Consider the following 16,621-nt stretch of genomic DNA (forward strand, 5'->3'; position numbering starts at 1 on the left):
CAAGCCTCAGCCCTGATGCAAAGAGCCGCAGAGAGCTGAGTCAGCCCCCTGCCGAGCCGGGCTTTGAAGCTGGCTGAGAGCAACACAGTCCTGGGGACCTCCCTGTCCGCCGCAGATGAAAGGGCCGGGCCAAGGCTGGGATGGAGGATGGCTGGAGAGCAGCTGTTTCCCGTGCCCGGGGCAGGACCGCAGTCCCAGGCCGCTGAGCTCACAGCTCACAAGACCAGGGAGCCCTGGCCAAAGGCTGCCAGAGGGCACCCGAGACACAGGGGAATGCTGGTGGGAACACCACAGGGCTGTGGGCTGCTCGGGGCACCCGTGACAGGGGTTCTGGCGGCACCTCCATGATGTGCAACACCATTAGGTGCTTGCTTTTATTCACGTGGGCAATTCAAGTATCGCTGGAAGTAGTTGTCCCCGAGTCAGCCCTCCCTGCTGCTGCATTTCAGGGAGCGAGAGAGACCACGCTGGGAGGGCCGCAGGGGCCTTTCTACAGCCATGCCTGTAGCTCTCAGCCCACATGCAGCTTTTTTTCTTCTAAAAAACCTTTTCCCTCCCAGCTTGCTTTTTCTGCAGGGGAGGGCCGAGCCTTTAAATTCAGCAGATCTTCCAGCTGGTGCCCATTTTCCCACCTCTGCTTGCTCTGTGTACCAGGGCAGGGTTCTTGCAGTTCTCATCCATTGGAGCAGCAGCGAGGGGTGTTTAGGTGCAGCCCCTGGCAGGTCAGCAGCTCAGCCCCCGATGCTCCCTCCCTGGCTGTCCTGAGAGGGGGAATGTGTTAAAGTCACCCTACAATCTGATCTGGGGTGGTGTGAGTGGGCAAATGGGGCTGGCAGCCTCCAGCAAGAGGTGGCTGAGACCCCCAGGGCATCACCTCTGCGTGCCCTGTGCTCCCTGGGGTACCCACGTGTCCCACAGCCTGTCTGTGGGAAGGGATGGGCTGCAAAGAAACAGTCATGGTTTTTGGGGGGAGAGGTTGAGGTCAGGTTTTTTTGGGGCTCTGTGGGGAGTAGAGACCTGCCACAGCTCATGCCATATGTGCTGGCAGGTGCCGGGCTCCCATGAGAGGCAAGGGGATGCCCCGGCCTCCCGAATTGATCTTTCTTCTCCTTTTTCCCCTCCACTGCAGAGACCCCGGGCTTGGAGGAGTGCGGCCAGCGAGCCAGAGCCCTGCTGGCCCCCCCGGCCCTGCCGCAGCCCCAGGCACTGCTCCTGCGCCAGCTCGCCCGCCACTTCTGCCGCCTCTGCCAGGGCACCCGCAGGAGCCGCCTCTCGCCCCGGCTCCTCGGCGAGCTTTTCGGGGATCTGCTTCTCTGCCCCGCGGCAGCCAGGTGAGGTACTCCTACCATGCACGGGACAAGGCGGGCGGGAGAAGGGTGCCCGCAGCCAGGCACGGGCACACTGGCCCCCAACCAAGCTGGTTTTGCTGGCTGACAGCCCACCAGCAGCTCAGCCCCAGGGTTTTCCGAAGGGGGAGGCCAGAGCTGGAAGCCCCCATCCCAACTGTGATGCTCTGACATCATAACTGTTCCCACAGTGACCAGGCATGATGTCACACACGGGACTGGGATACACAGCATCGCCCCAGTCCCACAAGAGATCCACCGGGGGGCCTGGCTCCTGTCCCAGGGGCGTGGGGGTCTCCAGGGGGGCTGCGCTGCTGGCACCCTCACGGACCCCCCCCTTCTCCCCGCAGTACCGAGGCGAGCCCCGAGCTCCATGCAAGGATCCTCGAGTCCCTCATCGTGGCCAGCGAGGTGGCAGAGGTGCTGGCAGCCCCTGGTAAGAGATGCCCGGCTGGTGGTGGAGGCGGGGCAGCGGGAGTGAAATTCGGGGAGGCGATAGCAGCAGGTTGCTGGGTGGTTTCGGTGGCTGGTGCGGTGGCGGGAAGGTGCCCACGTCCCTGTGGCGGTGCCCAGGCTGCGCTGGCTCCCTGGCCAGGCACGCTGTTCCCATTTCCCTCCCTCCTTTCTCCTCGGAGAGACTGGTTTTGGGGCATTTCTTTGCAGCCCCTCGGAAGGTTTGCCGCTGTTTTCTTGCTTAATGTCCGTGTCGCTGCTCTTTGGTCCTGGTGTGGTGCAAGCGGGCCCCACTCCCCCATTTTGGGGGCTTGGTAGGTGTGGGTGGTCTCACTCAGAGGCTGCTGCGCAGCTTGTTTCGGTGAGCAGGGGTCTGGCTGCAGTCTGGGAGGAAAAAAATACCAACACAACCATAAAATGGCAGGATGGTGCTTGCTACAGGATCAAATCTGGGTTTATGATTTTTGACTTGCATTTAGTTTTCATGTGTGCAGAATTGCACTGTGACCATCGACACAGTGCCGCTTCCCCCGTGGGGCATCCCCAGGATAGGGACAGGGATGGGCACTTGTCCCCCACCTCTCCATGCGTGGGAAAGGAGCCGGGAGCATGTGTTCTTCTGCAGGTGTTGATGACCCCACCCAGCCTTCACCCCTCAGGACTGCAGTTCTGCCCTTTTTATTACCAACACCAGCGTCTGCCTCCAGCACCTCTTTGCTCTTTACTTCTGTCCTGGTGGTTGAAGTCCCAGCCCTCGGCTGGCCACCTTCTCCTGCTGTGTCCCTCTAGCTTGGTGGCATCTCATGTCCCATCAGTGTCCAAAACCGAAGCGCATGCCCCTTGTGCCCTCTGCAGCACTCCAAGGATGGGAGGCAAGTGGTCCATCCAGGCAGGGATGTATGTGGTAGGGAGGGAGTGGAGCACAAACCGCAGACCCTGAGGACTACAGAGGTCCATCCCTGTGGGATCCCATCTCCAGGCAGCTGCCGAGATCCGGCTGTGTCCCCGCACTGAGCTACCCAGACCCGCAGGAGGCACAACTGCTTCCAGCCCTCCTGCTTGGAGATATGTCGGCGTTGGCCCCAGTGAATCCTGTCTCCTTGTGATGTATCTGGGTCCTTGTCATCACCCTGCCTCCCTGGGAGGTGGCAGGGCCAGGCAGGATTACGACTCTTAATATTCCTCGTAAATCAGCCCTTTCAGACCTGTCATCTTATTAAACCCGAGCTCTTGCCCACGAGTTTGTTGAGATCCGTACGGCTCTTCCACCCACTGATGCAGATGTTGGGCAGCTGCAGCCTGGCGGTCCCCAGGGTCCCCATTGCTGTCCCTGGACCACGCGCTGTCACCTGTCGCCCCCACCCCAAACTGAGCGGAGGGATTGGGCAGGACTCTGGGGTCCTCATCCCCTTTCTGGGTCAAAATCTCCTCTATGGGCACATCCTGACATGGGCACCCCACAAGTGTGGGGCAGGGCACAGGGCACCTGTGCTCACCACCCCAGGGACTGCCTTGCTGCAGGACTTCAGACAAGTCCTGCCACCTCCCCTCTCTTCGTACCTAAAAGCGAGGATATTATTACTTGGCTGTCATCACATTAGGATGTTGGGAAGCTTAATTAAATGCCTGCAAAGCGTTTTTGAGAGCTGCGGATGAAAGGTGCTATATATAAAGTGCAAAGAATTATTATTAGCGGTGGGGTCCGCGCCCCAGCCCCGCTCCCACTGCCCTGGCCCTGCTGCCCCCGCGTCCCGGCACCGTGATTATTTTCGTGCGTGTGTGGAGTTGTGGTTTTATAATTATACATGTAAAATAGCTATAAATACCCTGCAATAACATAGCGGGTGTGTGCGCATAGCACAGGAATAGGAGTCGGTAGCTGACACGAAGGAAACCGTGGTGTGACCTCATTCTGACTCAGGCATAAATATACCTCGTGTGAGCAGGCGGCTGGGGGGTTTTGAGGCAGCTGGGGGGGGTTGGGGCTGCTTGGGGGCTGCAGGGACAGTGGCTGTCTTGGCAGCAAGGCTCATGTTTTGGGTGAGGTCCGAAGCTGGCTGCTAACCCTGGGGAGGCTCTTGTGGGGTTGAGGTCCCTCCTCTCCCATGGGTCCTGGGGCTGATGGAGGACGCTTGGATGCGAAAATCATCAAGAATAAAAATATAAATTATGAAATCTGGTTCTTGGAGGGGCTTACTGGGGCGGATTCGCTGTCACTGAGTTTGCTGCATCTCTTCCCGCAGGCACTGCTCCTGGGGGGTCTCTGCAGCCGCCTGTGGGCAGGCTGCAAAGGGGAACGGCACAGGATGGGTCCATGATGGCTCCTGAAAGCTCTTCCCAGTGACTGGGGGACGCAGCAGTGGGGTCATGCTGGAGGCACTGGTTTGCATAGAGCAATCCTATGGGTCAGTGGCAAAGCTGGGACGGACCCTGGAGCCGGGCAGCCACATCCAGGCCACCTCACCATGCCCTCCAGCAAGCCCCCGCTGCTGGGCAGCCAGCCCCAGCCCAGCCCAGGGCTATGGAGACATCCCCCAGCCCCATGGGGACCCAGGAGGGCACACAGAGCCCACAGCAGGTCCCCAGAGCCTGGGGGGGGGCGTTTCCCGAGTGGGGTGAGGGGGCAGGGGAAGGCGAAGGGAAGAAGTGATGCAAATACCAGCTCAGCTGAAGCAAGATGACTTCATCTCCTTTTCCTCTCCTGGTGCTATTTATAGCCACTTTAATTTACTCCCCTTTGCTTTATTATCTCTCCAGCAAGCCGTTAGCCCTCAGACAGCAGGATGCCTTTACTCACCATGCAGCACAGAATTCTGAAAAAAAAAAAAAAACACCACAAAAAAAACACCACCAAAAAAACCCCCAAAAGCGGGGGCAGGAGGCAGGGAAAGGCGGCAGAGCGCTGGGGGCAGGAGCATCACTGTCCTGTGGCGTATGTTTCTGGAGAAAATGAGAGGATTTGGGCTCCTTTTGGGGAAAAGAGTGAGAATCAGGCAAGGGAGATGTTCCCGTCCTCCTTCAGAGCAGTGGCTGGAGGGGACAGGACCAGCAGTGCCAGGGTCCCCTCATCACCCCAGGACGGGGCCGCTGTTTTGCTGGACCCTGCTGAGGCAGGCACCCCCTGCTCCCCCAGGACCCCCAGCCCTGCCCCGCTTTACGTGGGGCAGTGGTATAATGCCAGCAGGTGGGGATCAGGCTCTAGCACCCACCCCAAGCGCCTTGAAAACACCTTCCCAAAGAGCAGGATTGGCAGCCCCGTGCTATGGGGAAACTGAGGCACGGCCTCCCCATGGAGTCACTCTCCCAGCAGCTCCAAAATCCGGTCCCTGGGGGGGTCAGTCCCCAGATGCCCAGCCCTCAGCCCAGCACCATGGCACCCCACACCCCAGTGCTCAGCAGGGATGGAGGCCACAGGGCTGCGGTGGTGCTGGTGGTGGGCCACATCCTGTGACATCTCGTGATGTGACACGCTGGGCATTTCCCAGCCTGAGCCCCATGGAGGCACCTCTGTGACAGCATCGCCACCAAGCAGGACTGCCGCATTAAACCAAATTAGAAGTAGCTGGCTTTGAAGTTTTTAATTAACATTTTTCCTGTTTGCTTTCTTCTGAATGCAAGGGAAAAGCCCATCCTCTCGCTCTCCCCAGCTCGCCTGTCAGCGAGTCACAAGGAAGGTTGCAGACTGGGATGTGCAGGGGGTCAGGAGGGAGCAGAGGACTTGCCAGGAGGGGCCAGCCCAGGAGTGCAGCCCCCCGCCTGCCTGGGATGCTGGGGGCTGTGTCCAGGCGCTGCCCTGCCTGCATGGGAGCATCCCTGCACGGCTGTGAGCATCCCGCCGCTTGGCCTAGCACATCGGCTGCAGGGTGCCTCCAGTTTGCGTTACCCCTTGGTGTTTCATCCCCTTGGGGCTGCCAATGGGGAGTCGATGGGGGTTGAAAGTAGCCAGGAAAAAAGCCAACCGAATACCCCTGGGTGGAGGGCAGCATGGGGAGGCTGTGGCTGAGTAGTCCCCTGTGCCGAGACACCTGGTTCTGCCTCCCCTAATCTGCAAATAATACAGAGAAAACAAATTAACACTGGGGAAAGGGGAGGAAAAGAAAAGAGAGCCAGAGCCTAGCTAGCGATGCGAGATAGGGAGAGCGGCTAAAAATAACAGATCCCCAAAGGCACGGGGAGGAACATGACAGGGATCTGCACTCCTGCCATCCCAGAAGGCGGCCTCGCACCTCCCCAGCTGCTCTGGCCGTAATGCAGCCCAGCCCGGTGAATCCGGAGAGGGAAAAGCCTCCGAGACAGGCAGCAGTGGGGAGGCAAGAGGTGCAGAGCTGTGCCGTGGAGCTGGGAGCGATGCTCCCACCTGCAGCAGAGGATGGGGGTCCCCCAAGCACCGAGGGTGCCCAGCTGGGAGACAGCTGCTGCCTGACCCACTTGCAGACAGCCGGCGGGCAGTGGGATGCTGCTGGGAGACCCCAGGAGTGCTGCCTCCGCAGCTAATTTTAACCAGTGTTCAATTAATCATGGAGCGGGAGGGAATCGCGGCATCGCGGCAAGCCCAGCCTTTGCCAGTGCCTCTGCCAGCTCCCCTGCCTGCCCCATGCTCACTGCTGGGAGGGCTTTGAGGAGCAGGGGCTGGGGCATACCCCCACCCCGTGATTTTGGGCTGAGGAACTAGGAGTGACACTGTGCCGCAGTCCCCTTCCTCCAGCCGGCTTTAAGCGGCTGGGGCAGCCCCTGGAAGGAAGTCCCACGGCAGCCTAGGGACAAGGGGGCAGGAGGTCTCCCTTGGCATCTCCTCGTGCCTCAGTTTCCCCTCCTGGCTGGCAGAGGTGGCCTTTGCCAGTGGGGTTTCTCAGGTTGCCTGTACTGCTCCGGGCAGGTGTTTTCCCAGCATGCCAGGGCTCCCCTGGGGTGGGGAGCAGTGACAACCAGCAAGGGATGTTTCAGCCAGCCCAGACCTCTGCCGCACACCCCAGTGGCACCCCCTTTCCTGGGGGTCACCATCTCTGTCCCCTTCCCATCCCCAAGCTCTGCAGGTGGCCATGCCCAGGCCATGGCACAGCGCCGACAGGCAAAGCTGGGGCAGGAGCAACTGCATTGCTCGGAGACCGGCAGCTTCCCTGGCATGAGGAGGGACCCTGGCAATGCCGTGGGGATACGGGGTGACAGCCCCATGGTCCCTCCCTCCCCATGACAGCCATGGCCCTGTTCCACTGGTCCCGGTGTTGAAAGCATGGCATGGTCCAGCCCTCCCCCATGACAGGGGGAACAGCTCCCGACGGAAACGCGGCTCGGCTGGGATTGAAACCCTTTTCCTCCCTGCACCGCATGGCCGGAGCTGATAACGGGCTGGATAACCCCAAGCATTGTGTGTGCCGCCGGCCCATGACCCGCCAGGGGTTTCACTGCCAGAGAGGAAACGCTGCCGCTTGGCCAGCCGGGATTTAGAGGGAGCCTCTGTGCGTGCCGGCGGCGGGGCGCTGGGGCTGCCCTGCCATCTGGGCAGCCTTCCTTTCTTTTTGCCGGCATATGAAGTTTTGGGATGGCTCCATCAGATCCTCACTGGTGCAAGCCCAGGCCGCTGTGCCAGCACGTGCCGGCCAGCTCTCAGCTGTACGGCCACGAAAGCTGCTGGCCCAGAAAACCCGGGGGTTCAGGGAGGTTGTCTGGGCGCAGCCAGGGTTTGGCCCTCGGGGTTTGCAGGGCTCTCTGGATGGGGCTTTGCACCTGGGATGCCCCTGCCTGCTGTGGAGGGCAGCCCCTGGAGGCCAAGCTGGCCAAGCAACCATCCCAGATGAAGCCACCGGCTTTGCTGTCACAGCCCAGCCAGGGCTGGCTCGCTCCTCGTGCCGGCTGCTCACCGAGCCAAACTGCAGGAGTGTGCGTGCCAGCACATGTGTCCTCACGGCTCCTGCCCTCAGACACTGTCTGAGCTGGAGTCACTCTTTCTGCTGCAGTGACTCTGGCTAAACACCACCGGCGGCTTCACAAAAGAAGATGGGGAGGGTGACAAAACGTCAGTCACACTGCCAGCCACAGACGGTTTTCCAGCTTGGCACCAAAACCAGGAGCATCCTCTCCTGCGTGGTGGCATTTCTGTCCCCTGCAGCCTGCCTGGCAGCAGACGGGCAGCAACATGTCACCCCACTGCCCTTTTGGTCAGGACATGCCAGAAAAGGACAATGCTGCCCACAGGGAATTTCATGCTGGAGCAGGAGGGCTAAAGGGCAGCTGATCTCTCCATGATCCCATCGGCACCCCTGGACCCTGCCTCCCCGAGAGCATCCCGGCTCTGCTCTGAAGGGGTGGAAGGAGGCAGGCTGCCCGGCACTCACACACATGAGCGGCTCTGGGGACAGGCAGGATTTGTGCTTCCAAGAGGGAAAATGAGTCACAGGGGGATGGCAGGGCCATGCCAGTGGCTGAGTGCGGGACCAGGGTAAGCGGTGACTGTCAGCTGCTAGCCGGGAGGTCAGGCAGAAATGCTCTCACAGACCTTGCCTGGCTTTAAAATCTATTAACATCATTTTGCCGTTCGAGCCGAGCGCCACACAGGCAGCAGACACATTCGGGCATGGCTCAGATCAGAGCAGGATTTCAATTACAGTAATCAAAGGTGACACAGATAGGAAACCCCTGGTCTATGAAGCTGCAACAGCTGTCCTCTGGCTCAAACCAGCACCCATCCAGAGCAGCTCCATCAAAATCACTGAACTGGTACTAAGGTAAAATTGGATTGTGAATCCATTTTCATCTGCCGTGGTGGAAAATACTTTCCCTGCTCTCCTTGGGGAAGAAAGCCACCTTCTCAGGGGAGCAGCAAGGGAGGAATGTGCCAGGCGTGGAAGAAGGGACATTGTCCCCAGCGAAGGCACTGATGGCTGCTTGTGGATGATGGAGGCAGCAGGAGGAACAGCTGGGATGCTGGAGCATTGTGGCTCTGCCTCCTGCTTTCCCCTCTCCCCTTCAGCCCGGCCCCGCAGGGATGCTCATGGCTGAAGCAGGGATGCACTCAGCTCAGTGCCAGGTTCCCCAGAGGGATGGGCAGCCCTCTGAGCCCCTCCATGGCCAGAACACCCCAGGCCAAGGACAGACACCCCAGTCAGTGCCAAGGAAAGCCTGGGGAGAGGGTCAGGGGGTTGGACGGGGAGAAGAGCCCCGGGGGGCAGGAGCTGGCACCCTCCTCTCTCATCCTTGCAAGTGCCTGACTTGGTCCTGTTGAGAAGTGCCACAGGCATGCTTCCAGTGGGTGACCTGCTGTCTGTGCTGGCGGAGGTTGTGTGGGAGTGCGGGGCGAACATGCCGGGAGCATGCCCACCCTTCCCACTGGCTGGGAAGGATGCTCGCAGGGGTCTGCCCAGGGAAAGCTACCTCCTGATCCTGCCTCTGCCACCGCTTGAATGTGTCCCTGGTCAAACCCTCTCACTGCTTTTGTCTCCCGTAGGCTGGGGTTGCAAATCTTTTGGATGGCAGCAGGGCAGCAGCAGTGCCGTGCACGCCAGTGCGCTGGCTGAGCTCCCCTGCCTGCCACCTCCAACCCCCTCACACCTTTGGCCTCCCACCCCCGGCTCCTCACCGCCACCCCACGGACCCACCGGTGATGACCGCCATGGCCCTGTGAGACCCTGGATGCAGCCGAGCTGCGGGGGCACCCCCTGGGTCCCCTGTGCACAAGGGGCCCTTTCTGCCCCGGCCCCGGCACGGTGGGAGCCAGCCAAAACACAGCGGCTCTTTCTGTGCCCACTGGCCCTGCTCCAGCCTGGCCGGGTGTCAACGGCCCGGCTGCGGTGTGTCCCCCCCCAGTGCCCCCCAGGGAGCGCAAGCCCTCTCCCGAACACTGGGGGTTTGTGCAGGGCGGCGGGGCTGAATGACGGGTCTGTGCGGCCGGGGCTGCCGGGCAGGGAGGGAAGGCAAGCCGCTTGCCTCATCTGTTTACCTGGAAGCAGAGATCGTGGCCAGGCCCAGCTGCCGCCACGGCAGGCACTTTCATGCCAGAGCTAACGGGATGGGGAGTGCTGCGCTGCACCCATCCCCGAGTAGCCCACACCATGCCAGCGATGGGGATGCGGGCAGGGGCCTGGTGGTGGTTCTCTCCCTCAATATGCCCGCACGGTGCCAGACCCTCCAGCCCGCCGCAGCCAGAGAGCTGGAGTCTGGGGAGGGATGTGGGGACGGGGCCCAGGCCATCAGAGAGGTGGGCAATACTGCTGGTCATCCTCTGCCCTGCAACATCACTGTGCCCCAGGGCTCTACAGGGTCCCCCCACGTATGTCCCCATGCCAGCTGGGTCCCCGTCCTGGCTGCGTGTCCCCACACTGTCCATGGGTCTCCATCCCTTGCGTTGTGACCCTGGACTGGCAGGGTCCCCATCCTGGCTGCATGTCCGTTTACCACCTGGGTCCCCACCCTGGCTGCCTGTCCCAATACTGTCGGCTGTCTCCGTCCTGGCTGCATGTCCCTGCACCATCCTTAGCTCTCTGTACTGGCTGTGGGGCCCCACATTGGCTGTGGACAGATGTACCAGCTCTGTCCCCGTGCAGGCTGTGCATCCCTGCACCGGCTGGGTCCCTGTACCAGCAGTGTCCCCAGGGGGACATGGGAGCCACTTAGCAGCTCCAGGAGAGAGGGGACACCCATGCAAGTGGCGGGTTTTGTCCTTGTGTGAGCCAGGACTGACGGCCACACACGAGCTGCCAGGGAAAGAAAGGGGACAATAGCATCTTCGTCAGCACCTGGATGCGCAGGGATTAACAAAGCTGGCTCGCTGTCCCCTGGGTTCAGGTTGCCTTATCTGTATGTATCTGTTCCTACCCAGCCATTGCTAGAGCTGCTCCCGATGTCACACAGCTAATTGCAGAGGCTGCCAGATAGGGCAGGGACCGCTGCCTCCACCCACACCTCCACCCACACCCTGCCTGTGCTGGCAGGGCCAGGGGCATGGAGGTGTGCCATGACCTGCTCCTGCCCCCCAGGCCGGCTGATGCTGGAGATAATCAGAGGCCCAGGGCAAAGGTGCAATGAGTTTGGCGTTCTCAGTCTCAGGCAGTGGTATGCGCAGGGTTGGGAGGCAGGCACCGGCATTGCCTCTTATCCTGACCTTAAGGCTTGGTGACCTTCCAGTTGTCCCAGCAAAGCTGCGTCTGCCCAGTTCATCTCCATTCATCCTTTCCTTCAGCTGAAAGAGTTACTGCCCCATGACCAGGGCTCAGGGACTACACCAAGTCTCTGGGAGCTTGTGGCCATGTTTTGGGGTCGCTGAGCAGATTTCTCCATCTTTTGGATACTTCTGGCATTTGGGGTGGGGTGCAGGTGGTGAAGGAGCTGGGGTACCCACAGAGGCTGGCATCTCACCGAGCAGCCTGGCACCACGTTGTCCCCAGGAGGCACGGGGCTGGGGCTAGACCATTCGACCTCACGCCATGCAGACATGGCTGCAGCATCCTTGCTGAGTCTCCTTGGCTCTTCCCAAGTACCTGGAGGACCCACGAGTCCTGGCTGCTCGTCCCCGGTGCTGTTGGCAGAGTGCCCTCCTGCTGGCCTCTGGCATCCCTAATTTCTCTGTCCTGCGTTGGTCCTTCATGCCCTGGGGCGGGAGGAGCATCCGGGGCTGTGCTTCGGCACTATCCCAAATTTCCAACCTGGTGTGCACAGTGCCATGGTAGCGCCTTTATTTTTTCAGCTGCTTCCCTGTTTTCTTTGCAATCGGGCTCTTTCGCTGGGTGACGGCGATTACGGAGGTTATTTGGGGAGGGCTCAGAGTGCCGCTGAGCAAGCAGCTTGCAGAGTGGTGCCCAGACCCAGCACCTTGTGGTGTGCTCCTGTCGCGCACCCCACATCTCGGATGGTTCCGACCCTCCCTGGCCGTGGCACAGGGGGAAAAACATCTTACCTGGGCTTGGGAGAGACCATTCGGCTCTGCACACCCCAAAGTTGCCCTGGGGCCTCAAAGCCACCCACTTCCCACAGGCTGTGCGGCTCCATGTACCACAGACATGGACCACCCAGACTGATGTCCCCAAGGTCACCAATGCCGCCGGAGCTCTTGGTCTGCAGCGAGATGGTGCCGAGCCCGCTGAAGCAGGCACCCAGCATCACTGGCACTGCTCTCGCTCCAATGCTGGTGCCTCCCGCTCCCAGCCCGTGGCTTCTCCAGAGCATCTCTCCTGTCGCCTCCCGACCCAGCTACACTAGGATTTAAAGCTATGGGGAAGGTGGCCTGGAGAAGGCTTTGCAAGGTGCCGGCAGGGAACGACAGCAAAGGAAGCCAACCCAGGGGAAAGAGTGGGGTCAGGAGAGCACGAGCCCCCAGGACCCCTGTGTGAACTGACTGAAACCCCCAGTGACAGGGTTTTGGTAATGCAAAAAGCACCAGCTCAAGCTGGCCCTGCCCGAACAGCCTCGCTAGGCTGTTTCGGGAGCAGTCATAACCCTTGAGTGGCTACACATTTCTGCGGGGAGCTCTGCTCTGCAGCCTCCAACAGCTGTTTCTGCAAGACCCTTAAATTGAAACATCTGGAGTGTTTCAGAAAGAGAAACCTGAGTGTTTTGGGGTCCAGAACAATTCAAAAGATCCAAGACAAATTCACGAGCCATCAGGCTTGACCTGAATCTGGTCTTTTCAGCGAGGAAGCCAAAAGCCCTCGTCCAAGTCGTTTCCTCCCAGCTTTTAGTGGGATTAGAACTGCAGTGTCCTGCGCTGGCAGGCGTCCCCCCATGCTGAGCACATCCAGACCCTGAAATCCCTTCGCGCTGGCCCCAGAGTCCATCTCGGCATTCCGACGCTTGCTGCTGCCATCACTTCCAATTTAGACCTTCTCGTGGCAGAGACCGATATAGAAGCACTTTGCAGGATGGCGCTTCCCCTCCCCAGGAAGCCGGTGCCAGCGCTTCGCTCTTCCTACTTGCCAGCTCCGAGGAAGACCGAGGAGCTTGAATTACTTTTTTCCAAGAAGGGTGGATTTGGTTTGCAGAAAGATAAGGGCTGGGGAGCAGTTGTTCTGCTCTGCTGAGCCTTTTGCCATCTGGAACAGCTTTTGGTTTCCTTCTGCATGCCTCTTCCACGGCCTGCGTCGGCAGGGCTGGGAGAGGGGCGAGGGCATCGCTCAGACCCCCGAGGAGGGGAAGGGCGAGGAGATGGAGCCGGGGGACACATGGGTCTGTCCCTGTGCACCCTCTTTGCAGGGGTGGGGAAAGTCAGGCCGGGCAAGTGGTGAGCTGGTTTAGGGAAGGGCTTGGAACAAACCCTGCTGTGCCGGTCATGGAAGTCCCCCGGTCAACCCTTCTGTGGGTCGTGCCCCCTCTGCCTGAGCTGCCGCCTGCCCGTCCCTTTGCTGGGGTGGTGGCTGTGAGCTCCCGCAGCTGCTGCTTCTCATGCCATGTCCTTCAGCCCAGCGGTGGGGAAAGCCTTGTCTTCTCCATCCTCCCTCTTTCCCTCCTGGGAAGAAAGGTAAAAGCAAAGAAGTCAATGCCAGGGCTGGATTGCCCAGGGTCTAAAGAGGGGGAGAGCTCTCCTCAGGGCAGGGGCACTGCTAACCCCAGCCCCCCAAGGTGAGGTCTCCGGTGTCTAGTAAGCGGTTGTGCTCCTGCAGCTACTTTGTTCTCAGGGAGCCCTTAAAAAGCATCTCCCAGTGCTCCTGTTGCCTGTTCCCATGGAAGCTGGGAGAGCACTGGGTCCCTTGGGCATGGCACTCCTCCCAGCTGGAAAACACCCTGCAGAGCTCTGCCAGGGGATGGATGTCAGCTCCCATGGCCCCACACAGCTCTGAGCTGGTCATGCCTGTGCCACGTGTTGGGGCCCCCTGGTCCCCGCCGGCTGCTTGGTGGCTCCATGCCAAACAGTTCCTACATGGTGGCTTTGATTTGGTGTCCCTGTTGCTGACACCTGGTTTGGGGTCACACTGCTGCTGCCCGAGCAGCCTGTACTGACCTGAGCATCCAGTGCTGGAAACCACAACCTCTTGGTAAGCATCCTCCCCAGAGAGGCCGCTCTCTGCAATTAATACGGGCACGGTTTATGCTAACGACTCTCCCCACTTTAAATTATAAATGGCCCTTGGCATGTGTGCACACAAACACACATGCACGCGCAGAGATCCTTTAAGGCCATCATTAGCTGTAATTAGCGGGATCTGTCACTCATCTTTGGCAGTTAACGATGAGCCCTGAGTCAGAGGAATCCGGCGGCAGATAAAATAAACACGATTTCAAACAGTTTGGAAATAACAAGCCCTCATTAATCAGACAAGCCCCAAAGGGAAGCACTTAGAAAAGTGGCAGCTTCTTTGCTGTTGCCGGGAGCTGGGCTGGATGGGCTCCGTGCCGCCCCCCCCCGTCCCACTCCCTCCCCAAACCCCGCTCTCCAGCAGGAGCGGGAAGCAGGATGCTTTCTCGCTCAGCTGACTTCGTGGCAGGGCTGAGGTGTCAGAGCCAGTCAGCTCAAGCAAGAGGCCTGAAAACTGGTAAAACCCACCCAAAAGGGCTCCTGCATGGCCCCTCTCTGGGTGAAAGCCATCAAGGCAGGATCTGGCCCCGAGGTGCGGGTGGGGGCGATGCTGGTGCCCCACAGTGGGAGCAGGGGCTCAGCTCTGGGTGCAGATGAAGCAGCTCTGGGGCAGCATATCCCACGGCCCCCAAGATGTGAAAGGCTGCATGCTAAGGGTACGTGGAAGGCAGCGGGAGCATCCCCAGGATCTGGCTGCACAGGGCAGAGCAGGGTTTGGGGAAGGGGCTGGTATGAGGGACGTTTCCTAGGGAGCAGGGGGAGCTGGGGAAGTTTCTAGCTGTCACAGCTGCAGCTAAATCACAGCAAATAGGAGGGGAATGGGACACACGAGGCTGGATTATATTACAAAGGAGCAGTCCATCATGGGGTATTTAAAATAATCCGCTTAGATGCACAGTAGCAGATTTGGAGTGCTAAGGGAATTGAAGGCGCTGTGGCTTTGCAAGGCTGGATCAGATCTAGTTAAGATGCCACTTAGGACAGCACATCCCATCCTTCCTCGCTGCCCCAGGGGACAGGCACATGGCACCCACAGACCCTGCAAAGCCACCCCCACCCTGCCGGGGAGGCACCCAAGGTGACACTGGCTGCATTGGGATGGGTGACAATGTCCTGTGGCATCTCCCTGGGACAGGTGGCAGGTTTGGGTGGTGCCAGCCCCAGGGCATGGAGCCACAGGCTGGATTAGGCACACGGCAGGGGATTCGCATGAGGGGCCAAGCCTGCGGAGGGGTGAAGGAGCTGTAACTGGTGCTCGGGGCCCAGGGGACACTGGTGTAACTCAGTGGCACCTTCGTGCCAAAGCCAGCTGCCCGGCAAAGCAGCTCAGACCAGAGCATGCCCAGGAGGGAGCTGCACCCACACTGCGAAGGGATGGGAACCTCCTCTAAGGCCATCCATGTGGCATTTGCCGCTCTACCGGGGCTGGGGACCCAGCGTAGGGTCCCTGGCAGGCTGGGACGGGGTGTCACAGGGGGTTGCATGGGGCTCTTGGCACCTGCTTTGAGGGGGGAGCTAGGGCTAGGGCTGCTCTGAGGATGGGTGGCCCCATCTACAGGGGTGCCAGCCCGGCTGCTCTGCCCCTGCAAGGGCTTGCAAGCCCCACAGCATGGCTGGTGGCTGCATAGGGGGATGGCTCCTAATGCCACGAGCTTGGGGGTCCTCTGCTGGGGTCTGGGGTCAGCCTGGGGTCTGCATAGGTAGGAGTGTGGGCTGTCTGAGCATCCCTGAGCATCCTCACACCACTCCTCTGAGCCGGGCTGAAAGCTCAGCCCCAGGGAAGCCAGCTCAGCCCGAGAGAGGGATTTCGTCCCAGAGACTTCATCCCAGGCAGGCATTCCCCCAGAAGAGCATCCTTCCAAGAGCAGACAGTTTCCACCTTGGGCTAGCACCTCCAGGCTGCTCCGATCCCAAGGGGTTCAGCCCACAGTGGCCCTGCAGAGCCATACCCAGCAGCAGCCTCTCAGAGCCAGGCAGTGCTGCTGGACGTGACCCCTGCATGGAGCTGGCCATCACGCTGCCCATCCCTTTGCTCCCAGGGAGGGCAGGGCCCAGAAACATGCCCACAAAATCCGAGGCCACATGTCAGATTAGGCCACAGGACTGCCTGCCTCTCTCCTTGCCCTCAACCTGTGCCCTCTGTCCCGCCCTGACCCCGCTGCAGTGCCATGCTCAACGCGAGGGCTCACTCCTGCAGGTTTAACCACTGTCCCCAGCTCCCCTGAGCATTAATCCAAGGGAGGATTAAGGTTAACAAGCTCCTGGAGCCACCCAGCCCTCATGCCTCCCGGGATGGACCACTCTGTCCTGGCCCCAGAGAGGGCACGGTGCCCTGCTGTTCCCCTGGGACTTGCTGCTGTCCCCCCCAAGCCCTCCAACCTCGCCTCCACCAGCATGCATCTGACTGAAGTTGCGTGGCACGTGTTTGTCTCTCCCCAAATTGGGGCCCACGGGCCATCCCTCGGGCTTTGGGGGCTTCCAAGCCTCTGTGAGCATCTTCCCCCTGCTCCCTGCAAGCCCTGGGGTGGGGAGTAGGGTGGGTATTAGCTTCTCCCCACACTTCTCCCCTGTCCCCTGGGCACTGTGCTCCGGGTCACTCATTCCTAGATAGCTCTGGGTTCATGACAACTAGTTTTAAATGCACAGAAAATACCTTAATCCCTGGTAAGCCCCTGATCACTGCCTGCCTCGTGCTCCCTGCGAGAGCCCCCCGCTCCGGCCATAATCCCCGGGGAGAGGTCATCTGCACACCTTCCAGCCCTGAGGACAAGGGACCCTCTCCAGGGCAAACCATGAGCTCCTGGGGCCGGCGTGTGGGTGCTGG

The 16,621-nt window shown here is 60.3% G+C and overlaps 1 protein-coding gene across 1 annotated transcript in view; it reads left to right on the forward strand.

The window, feature by feature from the left end:
• PIK3R3 (phosphoinositide-3-kinase regulatory subunit 3) overlaps positions 1-16,621 on the forward strand; it is an 87,866-nt gene that overhangs the window by 16,908 nt on the left and 54,337 nt on the right. Inside the window, exons 6-7 of the mRNA XM_076340286.1 lie at positions 1,130-1,331; positions 1,697-1,782. Of these exons, the coding sequence (XP_076196401.1) occupies positions 1,130-1,331; positions 1,697-1,782 (288 nt within the window). The remainder of the gene's footprint in view (positions 1-1,129; positions 1,332-1,696; positions 1,783-16,621) is intronic.

This window comes from Aptenodytes patagonicus, chromosome 5 (genome assembly GCF_965638725.1).
Source record: "Aptenodytes patagonicus chromosome 5, bAptPat1.pri.cur, whole genome shotgun sequence".
Lineage (NCBI taxonomy): Eukaryota > Metazoa > Chordata > Aves > Sphenisciformes > Spheniscidae > Aptenodytes > Aptenodytes patagonicus.